Genomic DNA, 15,062 nt, shown 5'->3' on the forward strand with positions numbered 1-15,062 from the left:
TTCTGTACACAGACAACATTTCCTGTGACTCCATCGCTTGCAACGAGCCCCACAATGGCTTTTAGTCCCTACCTGAGTCATGTTTCTCCTGGGATGGGCTTAGTTCCTGCAGAGCTTTTACCAAATACTCCTGTCCTGGTTTCTGGAAATCCTACTGTTACAGTACCGGGAGGCTCTGCTGGGCAGAAACTGATGCGTACGGATAAACTGGAGGTATTTGGACATCTGATACAATACTGCTGACAGGGATGAACACGACATGTGGTCCCAGCTGTTGCTCTCTGCTAAAATGACCTGATGCAGCACAGTACAGAGTTGAACTTGCAGCTTTCCTAGCACAGGGCTGCTGCTTTCCTCCAGACTAGATGCTTTTGTGGGGCCTTTTCCCAAATCCTTGGAAATTTGGGAAAGCTCACTCGTCTGGTATTAGTGGGTATTAGAGCAGGGTTAGGATTGATTTTTTGTATGTGATCTGCTATGCTTAAAAAAACCCCAAAAAACCAAGTAGATGGTCTGCTCTTAAACTTTGTTGGGTGGGAGATGTTTTGGAGATAACAAACGTTTCCATTTTCCAGAGATGAGCATATTGAGCTTTTACTGAAAGCTTTAAGCATTACACTGATGGGAGTGGAGAGTGCGTGGTGTTGGAAAGACCCAGTCTCTCCTGCCCCAGTTGGCTGGACATGCTGGGACTTAATGGTGGAGATGTTGTAAATGTCTTTCAAACCCTGAGCAGAGACTCTGCAGGAGATAAGGGCTGAGGACCTGAATTCAGAGGCCCCTGCAGGTGTAAATTATAACATGGGAAGATAGCAGAGAAGGGTGTAATTTCAAAACACATTGTTTTGTACTTTATCTTGCCTTGCTGATGTCTCACCTTTCCCCACAGTCAGTCTGATTGCACACTGGTACGTGAGCTGTGCCACTTGCTATATTATTCCACAACTTCTCTCAGTTCCTCAGACAAGAAACCTTGCAGATTTTTTGTGAAACCTTTTCCTCTGCCACTGATGCTTCAGTGGTCATAACTTAGGAGGATCTGCGAGATCCTAGTACAACTAGTAATTTTGGAAACACCTTCAAACACATTGCTGTGTAACCAAATGTGCTGTCAGGTAATGTCAGGGTTGGGGTTTTATTGTGAAGGGCAGGGAGACTATTTATGTGAAAGAGGCACCTCATGTTTAAGAAAAAGTAGTTGTTGCAAATAGCAGTAGCATGTATAATTTAAAATTAAATATCTTGCCCGAGAGTATGCTCCATAACAAATACATAATCCAGGTGAGACACAAATGGCAGAGTTATTAACATTTAAGCTTTAGAGGCAGGGGAGAAATCCTGTACTGCAAAAGTTTTGTCAAAATGACATTGATTTTTTGGGGTCACTTTCCATTCTGCACAAATTCTGTACTTCACTTGAGTTTGGTAATTGGCTTTGTTAATGTGGTTTTTTTCATCCCCTGAAGCAGTTGCGAGTAGAACCAGTTGTCCCTGTGTCTGTTGATATATGTGCTACCCGAGATGAGCATCGATTTAGAATATACACATGGTTTAAAGTGGCCAGCTGAAATGATATGCTGTGTTGAAAATACTGAATGAAAAGTAACTTCATGTTCTGCTCAACAATGTAACTTTCTTTTAAGGTTTGTCGAGAGTTTCAGCGTGGAAATTGCACACGTGGTGAGAATGATTGCCGCTATGCTCACCCTATAGATATTGCAATGATAGACACAAATGAAAATACTGTTACAGTTTGCATGGATTACATCAAAGGTCGATGCTCTAGGGAGAAATGCAAGTACTTTCATCCCCCTGCACACCTGCAAGCCAAAATCAAGGCAGCTCAACACCAGGTGAACCAGACAGCTGCAGCTGCAATGGTAAGTAGAGCTCTTCTCAAGCTGCATTTCCATTGCTAAGAGATTCCACGTGTTATTTGTGGAAAAGTAGAGAGCTTTGTAAATGGCTGACTAGAGAGCTGAGAGCATGTGCAAGATGCATCCCATCTCTTCATCCTGTCTCTGTGCTCACCACAGCATGAAGCCCTCAGTGGCACAGTACATCTCACCAGGTGATATGGTGCCCAGCCCTGTGATTTGCTGACATGACATTGTGGTGTGACATGAATGCAAGTGCAGCATCACCCAACACCTTCCCTGGCTGAGTCATAGGGGTCAGTTCAGCTTCCTCAATACACAATATATCCTTTTCAGGGAGAACCTGGCCTGTTCTTTGCAAAAAGTAGATTATATCAGTTGCCTGAGTTTAACAAGCTTGTGTCCGATACCTTTGCCAAGACTTAGTGAAATTACAAGACACAAAACAAGGCTGACTTCCTGACCTGTTTGATGCTTTGGGCCTGGTAGAGATGGTCCCACTTGCATTTTAAGTTGAATTGTGACTACTTAGCTCTACAGTTCTGAACGTGAGTCAAGGAAGACTCACCAGGTGAGCCCTAGCTCATATAAATGTTTGCCATTCTGTTGAGTTTGGTTTAATGGGACCTGTTAATTCCAGAGATGAGAGAGCTGGGGAGGGAAGAAGAGGCCCAGGGGATCCTAGCCATGTGCATAAATTCCTCATGTGGGAGGTAAAGAAGGTGGAGGGAAACTCTTCCCTGTGGTCCAATGAAAAGATTAGAAGCAATGGGCTCAAATTGAAATTCGAGACATTCCATTTAAACATAAGGAAAATCTTATTTACCAGAGAAAGGTCTAACACTACAACAGGATTCTCCATCCCAGTAGATACTGAGAACTTGTATCTGAACCTGAATGGAGTCTCAAGCAAGCTGCTGTAGTTGATCCTGCTTTGAGCAGGTTGCAGTTCTAGCTGATCTCTAGAGGTTCCTTCCATGTCTTCGATGATTTCTTAAAATTTTTCTAATTACTCTTAAAAAGGCTCTTGCTTTCTCTTTGATTTAGAATTAAGGCCCCTAAATTTTTTCTAAATACTTTTTTGGGTTTTTTTTTTAAGATAATGAAGGAGGTTGTTTTTAATTCATAATTAAATTTAATGCAGAGCCAGGGCAGTTCTCTCCTTGTAGGATCAATATTACCTGGAATGTAATTTGAACAATTAATTTATACTGCAATATTTATTTGTCCTGCAGAGTTTATTTATTTGCTTTCTTACTGTTTTATTGTTGAAATAAGCATCCAGGTCTGTTGAAAAAATAACCTTCTGAAATGAAACTCTTGTGTTCTTCACAATTGAATCTATACTTTTTCACTAATTATCTAGGACACTGCTACTTAACCAAAGCCAATGCATGTTTTATTAATCCAGCTGGCTTCTCTTAAAAATGTAATTAACCCTATTTGTATGCTGTTAACGAGAACCTTTAAAATATTTATTGATGGCTTGTTGCATCACCCCTGCTACCAAAACAGCCTACATTATTCATTGACTTTGGTTTGATGCATTTACTGTACCTGTTGAGGTGTAAGACTTTATTAAAGGGAAGAAAGATGCTCCATTTTCTTGGAGGGAAAAACAGATGCCAGGGTGGGTCTATGTTCTAAACAGATTTAGAATTTACTTCAAATCTAAATTGAGCATTTCTGAGGGACCCAATCCTGCAGTTACTTGATGTGCACAAGTAGCAACTTTACTCACTCCTGCTTGGCTGAAGTCAGTGCAGCACTGGATGAACTGGATAAGGCTCTGTCCCCAGTTCAGGACAGCACTTAAGCATGTGCTTGAAGCTCCCTCCTTTTCCAGTGGTCCTTTCCTCTCCACGAGTGCTCTGCTGGCCTCTGCATGTTGTGTAGCTGCAGCATGAGGGCTGGAGCCCAGTGCCAGTCCCTGTGCAGGTGCTGATCCCTGAGCGCTCCTGCCCTGCTGTGCCAGCTGATGTGACAAAGCTCCAAAGCACGTGTCCTGTGATGACATTTCTTTACTTTTAAAACTTACCAAGGCAAAGTAACTGACTTGCCACTAGGCCAGGTAATTACCCAGCCCCCCCATGTTGTGCATGCCTCGTCTTTTTAATATATTGTATAACGCATTCACTCTTTTATTTTTTTTTTCTCTTCGCCTTCCCAAATTGTTGCTGTCTCTTGACACACCTCTGCTTGCTGTTTTTGTTACTGTGCTTGATCCCCCTCCCCGGCCCATTGCCATCATGTGCTCGCTGCCTGCTAATTAAGACTCAGCCAGCTGTCAGATCACTGAAGCGACCGCTCGAGGCAACCTTTGACCTGGTACTTGGACCTTTCACCTTCTCGCTTTGCACGTAACCATCTGAATCTGCATGAAAGCCTCCTGCTCTTGGTCTGTGGTGTTAGTGGCCGGGGAGACTGCCCATCCCAGCCAGAAATGTTCAGTGTGCGTTCAGACATGCCAATCCTGTGCCCCATTAACGTCTGAGCTTTGCCTCCTGAAGCCTAGATGTGTTTTGGAGACAGTGAATAATCTCAGGGGGAGGCAGCTCTGGCTTTTGAAGTGTTTTTTCTAAACACTGGCAGCTTTGGAGTCACAAGATGCAATGTTTGAGGGAGAATTTAGGAATTTAGCTCTTTAGGTCTGCAGTGTGCTCTAAATGCCAGAAGTCTGGGTAGTTGTGGGACAGATCCAGTAACTTTTCTTTGTGTTCTCAACATCACAGCCTTGCCTGGCAGTGCCATGCTGGAACTGCCCTGCACAAGAGCATTCTGTGTAATGAGCACAACTGAGATTAAGGGGGAAGAGGGCTAAACAGCATCCTGCACAGGATCTGGGCAGGTTCAGTGTGGGACTTGGCTCATGCATTGGGTAAGCTGGGGAGATGGCTGTCCCTTCAGCTGGCTCTGTCTGTGGTTCATCCCCCATTCCCCAGTGGGACTGGGGGATGTCAGCAAAGGGACCTCACTCTGGGTGCCTTTTGCTTCAGTCTCAAGCATGGGATCTGCTCCCCAAGCTTCTGCCTGCAAGCTATCTTCATGTCTTTGGTTGTTTTATGACTCTCAAATAATATATTTTACTTGGCTTTGTGATACTGACAGTGAGGCAAAGGCCATCCTCACAGTGCTGTCAGTCCTGGCTCTATAGAAGAAAATGCTTTCTTGTTTTCCCAAATAGTAAGGGATACAATACATTTTAAAAGAGAGCATCTGTTGCCCAGCTATAGCAGGGAGAGGGAAGAGAGAACACATAGGAACTGCGAAACCATCAAGCTGATGTTGCTTCTCATTCCCAGAGCTAGGGAGGAGAAGCTCATCTGTTCCCCTTCCTCTCCAATGACTTATTTTTGGTTTTAAGCAGTCAAGAGGCTTGCTTATCAGAGTTTTAGGCAGCTGCAGTAGGAAGCCTTGCTAGGCCCAGCTTCTGCCAGCAGTGGTGGAGTGATGCTGTGAATGACATCACAGCTCTCACTTGCTGTGCTCACGGCTGTCACAGACACGGCCCCAGAGCCAGTGCAGGCAGGACCTGCACAGCTGCCCTCCCCAAGAGCCACCCCTCTGAGGAGACCTGGTCTGCAGAGAGTGGGAGAGCCCATAACTATCCCCCACTGAACAAACCCTACAAGAGAAGCTGCTTGCATGAGTCTTCCTGCTCTGACACATCAAAAGGTTTGCAGCCACTTGTTGGAATATGTCACCTCCTCTGAGCCCTTCATGAGTGACAAGAGCATGTATGATCTTCAGAGGAAACTGCTCAGTTTGCTTCTGCTGCCTGCCAGGGGATGGATGCTACCTCTGCCCTCTCTCAGAGCATTCTGTGTTTGTCATGCCTGGCAGCAGACCCAGCCCCTCTCTGAGTGCAGAAGGGTGAAAGTGTGAGCTGGTCCCAGGAGATAGAGATCTGAGGGGAACTTGGAGGTGAAATTAAATTGTTTGTTGGAAAGATTTAATCCAGTTCTTGTCGTGCAAAAGATAATGAGAGGTTTGTTAACCAGCACGTGGGAAATTCTGACTTTAGCATGAAGTGTGTTTTTATCAGTCAGTCTTGCTGAAGCATTGCTTTCCATGCCATGCAGAGAAGTGGCACAAGCCTCTTTGTTCACATCTTCATTCGAGCAGGAATGTGGCTTTCCCAGCCCAAAAATGGGAGGCTGCCTGGCATTTAATTAGTGCAGTGTTCGTTTGGATCAGTGCAGGACTATCACATGGATTCTGAACTGAATTAACCCTTCCACTGGTGCAGATGGCCTGATCCTGTTGCAAAAATTGCATACCCATGTGTGCACACAAACACACAGGGAAAAAATAAAGTCAGAAAAAGTTACTGCTGCTGTTACAAGAGCTGCTGCTGTATTTGTGGTGGTCATAGCTTGTCTAGAGGGAAAGCACAAGCAGCTGGATGAGGTAAACTCATCAAGTAAGTTCTTTACTTAGGAGGGTTTAGTCTGAGAGACACTAACTAGAGAATTTGGTGGTGAGGAATCTCTGTTGCCTTTTGTATATTCTGCTTGTGGGATTCTTTCAGAACCAGGACATGGTGCAAGAAAGGAATATTGTATCCCCTCGAGCTGCTACAACTCTTGCAGGTCCTGAGTGATACAAAATTGTAGCCTGTGTCAAATGAGACACATTTGTTTCCTGTCGTGTCCCTGCCAGCTTCCCTTGCAGAAGCTGTATTGGCCCAGCTTCATCATGTGCAATTTTAGATGCCTCTTCAAGGCATTACAGATGGACCTTCAGTGAGTGTGTTCCTGGCCTGAGGCTCTTACCTCAGCACACGGGCTGGGGAAGGGCTGGAGCCAGTTGGTTCTGTCTCCTTGGGCCCTCCTACACCTCGGTATCTAAAATAAGATCGGTTGGCAACAGGAGGAGCACATCTTTGCATATCCTGTGTGAACACTCCTGCAGCTGCTGGGGTGGAGGGGTGACCCACAGGGCTGGGTCAAACCAGAAGCAGAGCAAGATGGGTTCCAGCTCCCCTGGCCACAGAGCCTACATGGGAGAGCTGGACATCAGGTGGCACAGGAGCTGCTGCAGAGTGCTTGTTTCTTTGGAACACTCTGGAAATATTGCATTTATTTGTGTTTCTCCACCTGACTGCTGTTGAGGGAGCACCAGTGAGGCTGCCATAGTTCTTTTCTTTCCCTTGCTCCCAAGGGGCTGTAGCAGGTTAGGAGGGAGGGTGATGTTGTAGAGTTGATGGGATAGTCTGATATGTCTTGACAGCCCTGGGGCCTGCTGGTGTCTCCCTCTGACTGCAGGGCTGTGCTTTGGAATTGTCCTGTGATGTGCTGGGACACGACAGCACGGTCTCAAAGCCTTCAGCTGCTCCGCTTTTGGCACTGCCATTGTGGGGTTTGGGTGGTGACAGCCTTTGGCCAAGAAGCAGGGAGTCAAAAGTCCATTATGTGCCTGGCACAGTTGCTTTGCTATAATTAGTACATTTTTCTTTTGGGGCGTATTTTGGAAGTGTCTGAAAAGGATTATTTAGCAATTGGGTACCATAAGGAGCGTCAATTTAAGTAGCAAGTTCTTCAGTTGTTCTAAAGCTGTGAAACCTCTGTGATGTACATGAAACTACTCCAGACTGTATAAGCTGCAGATCTGTCCCGTGCCTGGAGGAACATGCACATAGCCATCATTAAATAGACAAGTTGTAGATAACAGACAGATTTAACACAGATACCAATGAAAGCTTACCTAGAAATGGAAATTCATACATCATCCTAAAATAGGCATCTTAAGTAAAAGATTTTGGTGTCTGTGTCTGAGAATATTGTCCCATCTTTGACTGCTGTTTTTTGGTAGCAGCCAGAAGAAATCTGGGAAGATTAAATCCTAATGCTGAGAGTGGTTGCCCACTGGCATAGGCAAAGGATGTGTGCATGTCTGAGGGCAGTTTTGCAAGGCAATTTCTTCTAATTTTCTTTTTTAATATTAAAACCGCCCAAAAGCAACCATGTGAGTAGAGATAGGATGGAGTAATGTTTTGCCTGGAAGTATGTTGCTTAACATTTCTCAGATGAGCAGTCTCCTATAGCAAATGAAATGAAACCTGTTTCTAGATGGTGACAAACTGTTGCAAGCTTTCACTTACATTCTGTTGTGTGCTGATCTTCATAAAGCTTTAAAATCTCTTTACTTGTGTCCTTCCTTCTGAGTATTGTGTGTTTGTAGTTTTAACCCTTCATTAGCCAAACCTTCTCTATTACCTACCATTCATTTGTGACGTATTAAAATAAAAGTAGTAGTGATAACCCTGTTTTTCAGCCATTGCTTTGCTACATGATACAGACTAACAACTAGTCAGAAATGACCTGATTCTGCATGACTTCCACGTGCGTAAATCTCATTGACGTCAATGGGAGTGTTACGTGCAAAAGGACTGCGGGGCATAATTAAAAAGGACCCTTTTCTATCACAATGTGGAGAAAAAAAATGTGGTTTCTTACTTGGGTACAATGAAAAGCTGTAAATCATTAGAAACATTCCTGTCTCTTAAGAACCTGACATACTACTTTGCTGTTGAGACATGCTTGGATGAATGATGAGTAACTCACTGAGAAAAGTTCCTGAGTTGGGTTAATGCTTTTTACCAAGTCTGATCATGAAACAGGTTTGACGGGCTGGAAGAAGCCTGTTGGTGTGATAGAATGAAAAGAAGGGATTTGTCAATGGCTTTTTCCACTGTTAATAATGAGTGAGCAGTATTTGACTGATGGAGGCCACCTTCTATAAAGTGGGATCTGGTCCAAATCTGCTGGTGGTGGGCTGTGCCTCTGGTGTAACCAGTGGAGAATCAGGCCTGGTCTTGACCATGTTGCTCAGACTCTCTACTGACGAGTGGAAATGCATTTTACTGTGAATGTAATGTTATGTGTACAACTGGCGACAGCTACAGCTTTACCATCTGGACACATGGGTTGGCTGCTGCACAGTGTGCACACTTCCACACATGCACACATACATGTAGGCAGGTGTTGAACCAGAGACAAGCATCTGTTTTTTTTCCATGGCATTTGTTGCTTATGCTAATCTTCCTAGGTTTTAAATAGTCATCTACTGTATTTTTCCTATTTGTTTTGGGGTTTTTAATGCTTGTTGCCTGCAACTGCTCTTTGTAGCATCCTGTCCAGGTGATCACCTCTCCCCTTCCTTTTCCCAGTGGTTTTTTTCTCCCTCTGTACCCAAGTCTGTCCTGCTGAAAAGCTCCTTAGCAACCCTCCTCTTTCTGGACTCTGCCCCTCCTCCTGGTGCATTTACTAACTGCTTACCTAGTGAAGCTGTTGTTTCGCCTACTACACGTACTGTGACTTAGCTGCTCTTCTCTTTCCTGTCTCGCTAAGTTGATAGAGTTGCAGGTGATTTGCAGCCAAGACCCCCAATTAGTTATTGCATGCTTGACCTACATCTGGGCCCCTTTATTTACTCCACTTGTCTTTAATGACTCCCTTATCCACAGGCCCTGCCGCCTGGTGCACTTCAACCTTTACCAAAGAGGCCAGCACTTGAAAAAAACAATGGTGCCACCACAGTCTTTAACCCAAGCGTTTTCCACTACCAACAGGCTCTAGCCAACATGCAGTTGCAACAGCCTACGTTCATCCCTACAGGTAAGTGTGTCCTTGCTTTCCTATCATCATGGTTGTTTATTTTATGACCTTGGTGTTCAGCTAATGAGCAGTTTTGTAAGAGTCTTTAGCAAATGAATTTTGGTGTGTAGTTTCATGTTAAAAATGGATGAAAAATTAACATTTGTTGTTTGACTTTTTTCCCTCCACTTACTACAATTTAGAGCTCTTCACATGTAAAGAGCCTTCTTAGCCCTTTTTGTGTGGTTTGGGTTTTTTTTTAAGCAGTCAAACTAAGAAAAATGTCTGCATGTTTCTTGAATTCATACTTTCTGTTTTTTCTCCTTATGGTTCAACTGGTTAATCCCAAATTAATTCTTTGATTCTTGCGTAGTGCTCTTTTGGACTCATGTTAAAATGTCTATAGACCTCTGTGCCTGCTCTCTTGAGGCTGTAGGCACCTCCCTGAGCTTGTATCTCACTGACCTACATATTGCAGCAGCTGGGATGTTTATAGAGGGAATGGTTAGTCTTTAGTAAATACAAATTATATAATCCTCTTTAAAGGCATATATTTCTCTCTTCCTTGTCTTTTGACTAGTACATTTCCCTAAGCTTTTTAAAAGCAATTTAACTCCCAGCTTTTATTGTACCTTTAAGGTCTCAGAGTTAAATTGAAAGATGCAGTTCAGTAATTCTTATAGGACTGGAAATATTAATGTGGCAGATGTGACTGTCTTCTGACTGGCCAATTAACTGCAGCCAAATGGAAAACAAAACATGCTTGGAGTGGAAAGTATTATAAGTGGGTGAATTAGGAATATTCCAGAGTTTATAGCTCATAGTTTAGTATCATTACTATCATTCAGAGTATCATAGGAAAATTAATGCCCTGTGTTTTTAATGTTTAATGCTTTATTTACTTGTCAGATGATACTTAAAAAAATAGAGTGTTTCTCTGGGCTGACCCCTGGAGGTGAACACACTTGGATTTTCACCTTGGCACTGTTGTTCTTTGGGGTCAGGGGAAAAGCTTTAGAGACAATCTGGTCCTGAGGGCAAGGTGGAGTGTGGGTTTGGGGAGCAGCGTCCTAAACCCTGTGCTCGTGTGGCCTTTCTGTTATGAGAGCCCTTGGAAACACTCAGAACTCAGCAGCTACCAAGATGTTCTTCCAGGGAAGTGGATTCTCATGTGGAGAGAGCGGCAGTAGCCTTTTACCTTGTGCTCTGCAAAGCATTGGAGGGGCTGGGCTGGGCTGAACTGACTTTACCACAGCTCTGGCAGGTGCCAAGTGAAATACTGCTTCAGGAAACATGGACACCTTGGGGAATGCCAAGTCCCCAGCTGGCTACACACTGCTTTTCCTCAAGGTTGCAGTTGCCCAAGTTGACATAAGGACAGGCATTTCTGATGGAGCAACATAAATCAGCTGTGCCCAGCCCTCGCTGTGCTGGGCACTGGGCTCGTGGCAATGGAATTACACACAGGGCTGATGCATAACAGGGCTGCTTACTGGCACCTGCTCTGTCTGAAGACATTAATGCTGGGCAGAACAGCAAATTTCCAGTCAGAGGACAAATCAGTGATGTGTAATTTATGTTACACATCAGACTCCAGCTCTGGGTTTGGCCTTGGCTGTGCTCAGGAAGGCAAAGCAGAGAGGTGGCATGTCGCAGCTCTCACTGTGGGGAGGGGAAGGCAGTGGTTGCTTTTCTTAGTATCTCCTGTTCAGTTGTTGAGAGATCAGCGTCATGGGTTGCCATGGCAGGGGGGAGTCAGGCTGTCTCTTGAAAATGGCATCACCACTGCAATTTTTTCGAGTCCAGAAAAATAAATGCCTCTTTCAGCTTAAACTAGAGACTTTGAATCGTAGTCCCTGGTTGCGGGAGTAAATTGCTTTTGGAAAGTCAATTTTAACATGAGTGTGACATTCATTCTTCTAAGAGCAATTTGTTTTCTGTTGACACAATCAGAAATAAATCAGCATATCCAATACCCAAAAAATCCCAAACAACCCTGATTTCTGGGATGAATCATATCATTTAATACTAAGGTGCTAGGAGTTTATTCTTGACTAACCAAGAATTAAAGAATAATTTGGTTTGCTATGATCTCTTTAAACTGAGTTTAAACTATTGATGTACCAATATGCAGAATCTGGTTGCATGTGCTTAAATACTGAATGCTGCAAAGAGAATACCTGCTTTTTAGTTAAAGTGATATCTAACACTGAAGCTTCACTAATGAAATATCCCTTTTGTTCATCTTTCCACGCTTCAATGCATGGTGTGCAGGGTCAGTTCTGTGCATGACACCCACTGCAAGCGTTGGTAGGTTTTTCTACACAAACTTCTCAACTTTTCCTAATCTGAAAGAGACTGCAAGTTAGTATGCATCAGTGAGAACTTGGGTGGCTGAGTGGTGTGATTGTCTATCTGCTGTCTTCTTTGAGGCTTAAATGGTTGTATCCCTTTTAATTTCTGTGCAGTGCAGTGTTTCATGTGACTTACAATGAGAGAACCCAAGGTGATGTGTTCCCACCCCTATTTAGTTCCGCTTCAGAGACAAGAATCTGTCACTTAAATGTCTTTACAACCCATTTAATTCATCTGACACAAGGAAGTAGAAGCGGGGGGGATCCTGTTGGCTCATTTTTATTTTATTTTGTATCAAGCAACAGGCGGACTTAAGTTTGGATTTTCAGTTGTCCTTCTGAGGATATTTTAGGAGACTGGTTTAACAAGGTGCTAAGGAGGAACACATCTGGGGTCAGCCCCTCTGCCAGAGCAGGGTGCTGCTTGTACAGCGAGAGAAGCAGGTTTTGGACCGTGGACTGGCTGGAGAATCATCTCTGTGGGACAGTGTTAGGTGTGCAGGTACTGGAGATCATAGGGAGGTACCGCTGCAGGTGCACGTGGGATGCAGGGAGGCAATGAGTACGTGCTCATTAGTGCTGCAGGGATCCACTCTGTTCAGGCTCAGCATCTGGGTGTTGATTAAGCCTCTGCAGGCCTTTGAGGACCTTCCCCTCTTGTCTACAGCTGCTGGGCACAGCAGGGCAGGTGAAAGCTGAGCTTTCATCCTCTAGCCGAGCTTATACAAGACTAGCGGCATCCAGGTGTGTGCCTGCTTTAGCCAGAGGGAGAGAGGCAGGAGCCCTGGTAGGGGGGTGCAGGGCTTTCCAAGAGCAGGTCTGGAAGCTCTGGCATGAATGGCTTAAACACTCTGCTCTTGAACCTGCCTATCCCTATAGTACAGGGAGGACACATCGCTTGCATGATGGGGAGCTGAGTCCCTCAGATACACCTCTGCCTGTAGGAAACCCCAACCCACACGTTCCAACATCCCGTGGCCAGAGCATTCCCAGCCACAGGCACGCTCCTTCCCTGCTGGGGCTGGCCATGGCTGCTGGGGTGGAGGGGAAGGCAAGTCTGCTTCCCCACCGCATGTTTGTGGGGATGGCTGGGCCTTCCTGTGGGCTCCTCGGCCCCACAAACCCCCCTCGGGTTTGGGGGGATGCCCTGTGTGCACCAGAGCATCCCTTCCAGCACTGTGCTCTGCGGGACATGCAGCTTCAGGAGGCTGCCAAGCTCCCTGCTGCCGTGTTGTACTTTTGGATGCTCTTCCTTCAAATTGTAGCTGTTCAGATGCATTTGTGTATTTTTCCCCTCTCTGTCCCTTCCCCTCTCCATCCCCCCACCCTGCAAGAGGGGAGTTTTGCCAAATCCTGTAGAATTAGGGTGGGAAGGAAGCATGCTGAATTTGAACGGAGAGAGCTCAGTCTGCCAGCCGCTCGTTTGCCGTGCCTCCAGCTCTGTCCCGTGCCGAAATATTGTCCCTGCTAGAGAGAGACGAGAAAACCTGGTGAAAGGGCTGCGGCAGCCGCTGCAAAGTGCATCATGTACCTCCGGTTGCTGGCGGGGACGGGGTGGGGAGGGAAGGGGACAAGCTTTCCCAGGTGGGCGGGAGGGTGCGCTTGCCAAAATGTCCCCACCCAAAGGAACGTGCACTGGCTGTGTCTAACTCCCCACGGGTGCGAGCTGACGTGGGCTTTTGCTAGCACACCCATCCTCTCCCCCCTTTGGAAATTTGGCCCTCGGAGTCTAATACATCATTGTTCTGCTTATAAATGTACTAAGTGTTGAGAATGTTTTGGTTTTTTCCTTAATTATAATTGTAATTGGCTTTTCCCCTTCTCTCTTGTTTATTTTTTTTCCCAACGCTGTCTTGCTTTGCACTGTGATTGCATGCTGCGCCCCGATGTGTCCTTCATGACGATGTCACATGGCTTGTTGCTGTGATTCCTGCCACGCCCCCAAATCCACCACATGTTGCCATGGTTACATAAAACCAACCAAACAAAATATATATACGCTCCACCCTCCTGTATGTCGCTTCCATGGTTCCCTTCCGAAAGTGCCCATGATGCACGGTGCTACGCCCACCACTGTGTCTGCAGCAACAACTCCTGCCACCAGCGTCCCCTTCGCTGCAACAGCTACCGCCAATCAGGTTTGGCCCTTTCAATGGCTTTCTTTCACGTGTTCAGATCTTGAGGACCGGGCGAGGGCTGGATCCCGTGCGGGGTCGAGCGCCGTCCCGGCTCGGCGCAGGCTGGGGCGCGCAGAGGCAGCGTGTGCGTGCGTGCGTGAGGCCGGGGGTCCGAGAGGGGCTGCTCCTGCCGCCTGCGGGGTGGGCGCAAGCCCGGCCGGAGCGTAGGGATGGGCGATTGGCAGGGGCGCAGGCTCTCCTCCAAAACCTCCCCCAGGTCCTCAAAAAACGGGCGGTGAGTCTCCCGAGTGTAGAGTCACGCAAGACCTGCAGCACTTCTGCTTTCAGTCTCAAGCAGAAATACCACCCCGAGCATCCTTCCCTGTGGTATTTTGGCTTGTCCTCTCTGGACTGGAAAGTGGAAGTGGAAATATAAAGTGGCCTCCCCCCACCACAAAATTGAACTCTAAAAACTACCAAAAAATCTCCAAACAACCAAAAACCAAAAATCGGGGCCGAGACTGTGAAGTGTGAAGTTTTTTTTTATGCCAATAGCATGTCACCCATCCCTACAGAGAGGACTCTGGATGTGCAGTACGTGCCATTGTAGCACTGCCATAAGTGTACAGGATTCCATGCATGTCTGCTGAGCCATAATTCTCTCCAAAACTTTCCTCTGAGGATACTGAGTGTGATGGCTGCTTCTGCACCAGTCCTGAACTGTATATGCACAACCTGTCCAAGTGATGCGTCCTGATAATTTGGTGTGACACAACTTCTCCCAGTTAGACCAGAGACATTTCAAACACTTCTTAAAAATTTTTTCCCCCAGGACTAATTTTAGCATTTGTATTTGTCATGCTCTCAGGTTTAGAACTATTGCGAAGAAATTGGGGTGTCACTTTGCTCTGTAGGAGGCTGTTATCCATGCTGAATGCCAGTAATATCTCTGGGGGCATCCTCTAGGCTTTTGCTGGTGTGAGGTCATGAGGATTTGAGTAGGAATTTTGCCTGCCTAGTCCTAGGCAGTGTTTTACTGCTTGCAGTCAGAATTGCCAGTCTTTTTCTGTGCTTTGTTGTTATTTTCAGGTAGAGCAGGTCTTACTCAGACTTGTA

At 45.7% G+C, this 15,062-nt stretch overlaps 1 protein-coding gene across 28 annotated transcripts in view; it reads left to right on the plus strand.

The window, feature by feature from the left end:
- The window catches only part of MBNL3 (muscleblind like splicing regulator 3), a 93,460-nt gene that overhangs the window by 68,853 nt on the left and 9,545 nt on the right, over positions 1-15,062 (plus strand). For 14 of the 28 annotated variants that reach the window (XM_072929078.1, XM_072929085.1, XM_072929088.1 and 11 more), the window contains 6 exons: positions 13-213; positions 1,644-1,880; positions 4,152-4,205; positions 9,346-9,496; positions 11,750-11,785; positions 13,873-13,967. In XM_072929078.1, coding sequence (XP_072785179.1) covers positions 13-213; positions 1,644-1,880; positions 4,152-4,205; positions 9,346-9,496; positions 11,750-11,785; positions 13,873-13,967 — 774 coding nt within the window. The remainder of the gene's footprint in view (positions 1-12; positions 214-1,643; positions 1,881-4,151; positions 4,206-9,345; positions 9,497-11,749; positions 11,786-13,872; positions 13,968-15,062) is intronic. The other 14 variants (XM_072929087.1, XM_030272533.4, XM_072929090.1 and 11 more) reach the window with 11 other exon arrangements.

Source organism: Taeniopygia guttata, chromosome 4A (assembly GCF_048771995.1).
Source record: "Taeniopygia guttata chromosome 4A, bTaeGut7.mat, whole genome shotgun sequence".
Classification (NCBI taxonomy): domain Eukaryota; kingdom Metazoa; phylum Chordata; class Aves; order Passeriformes; family Estrildidae; genus Taeniopygia; species Taeniopygia guttata.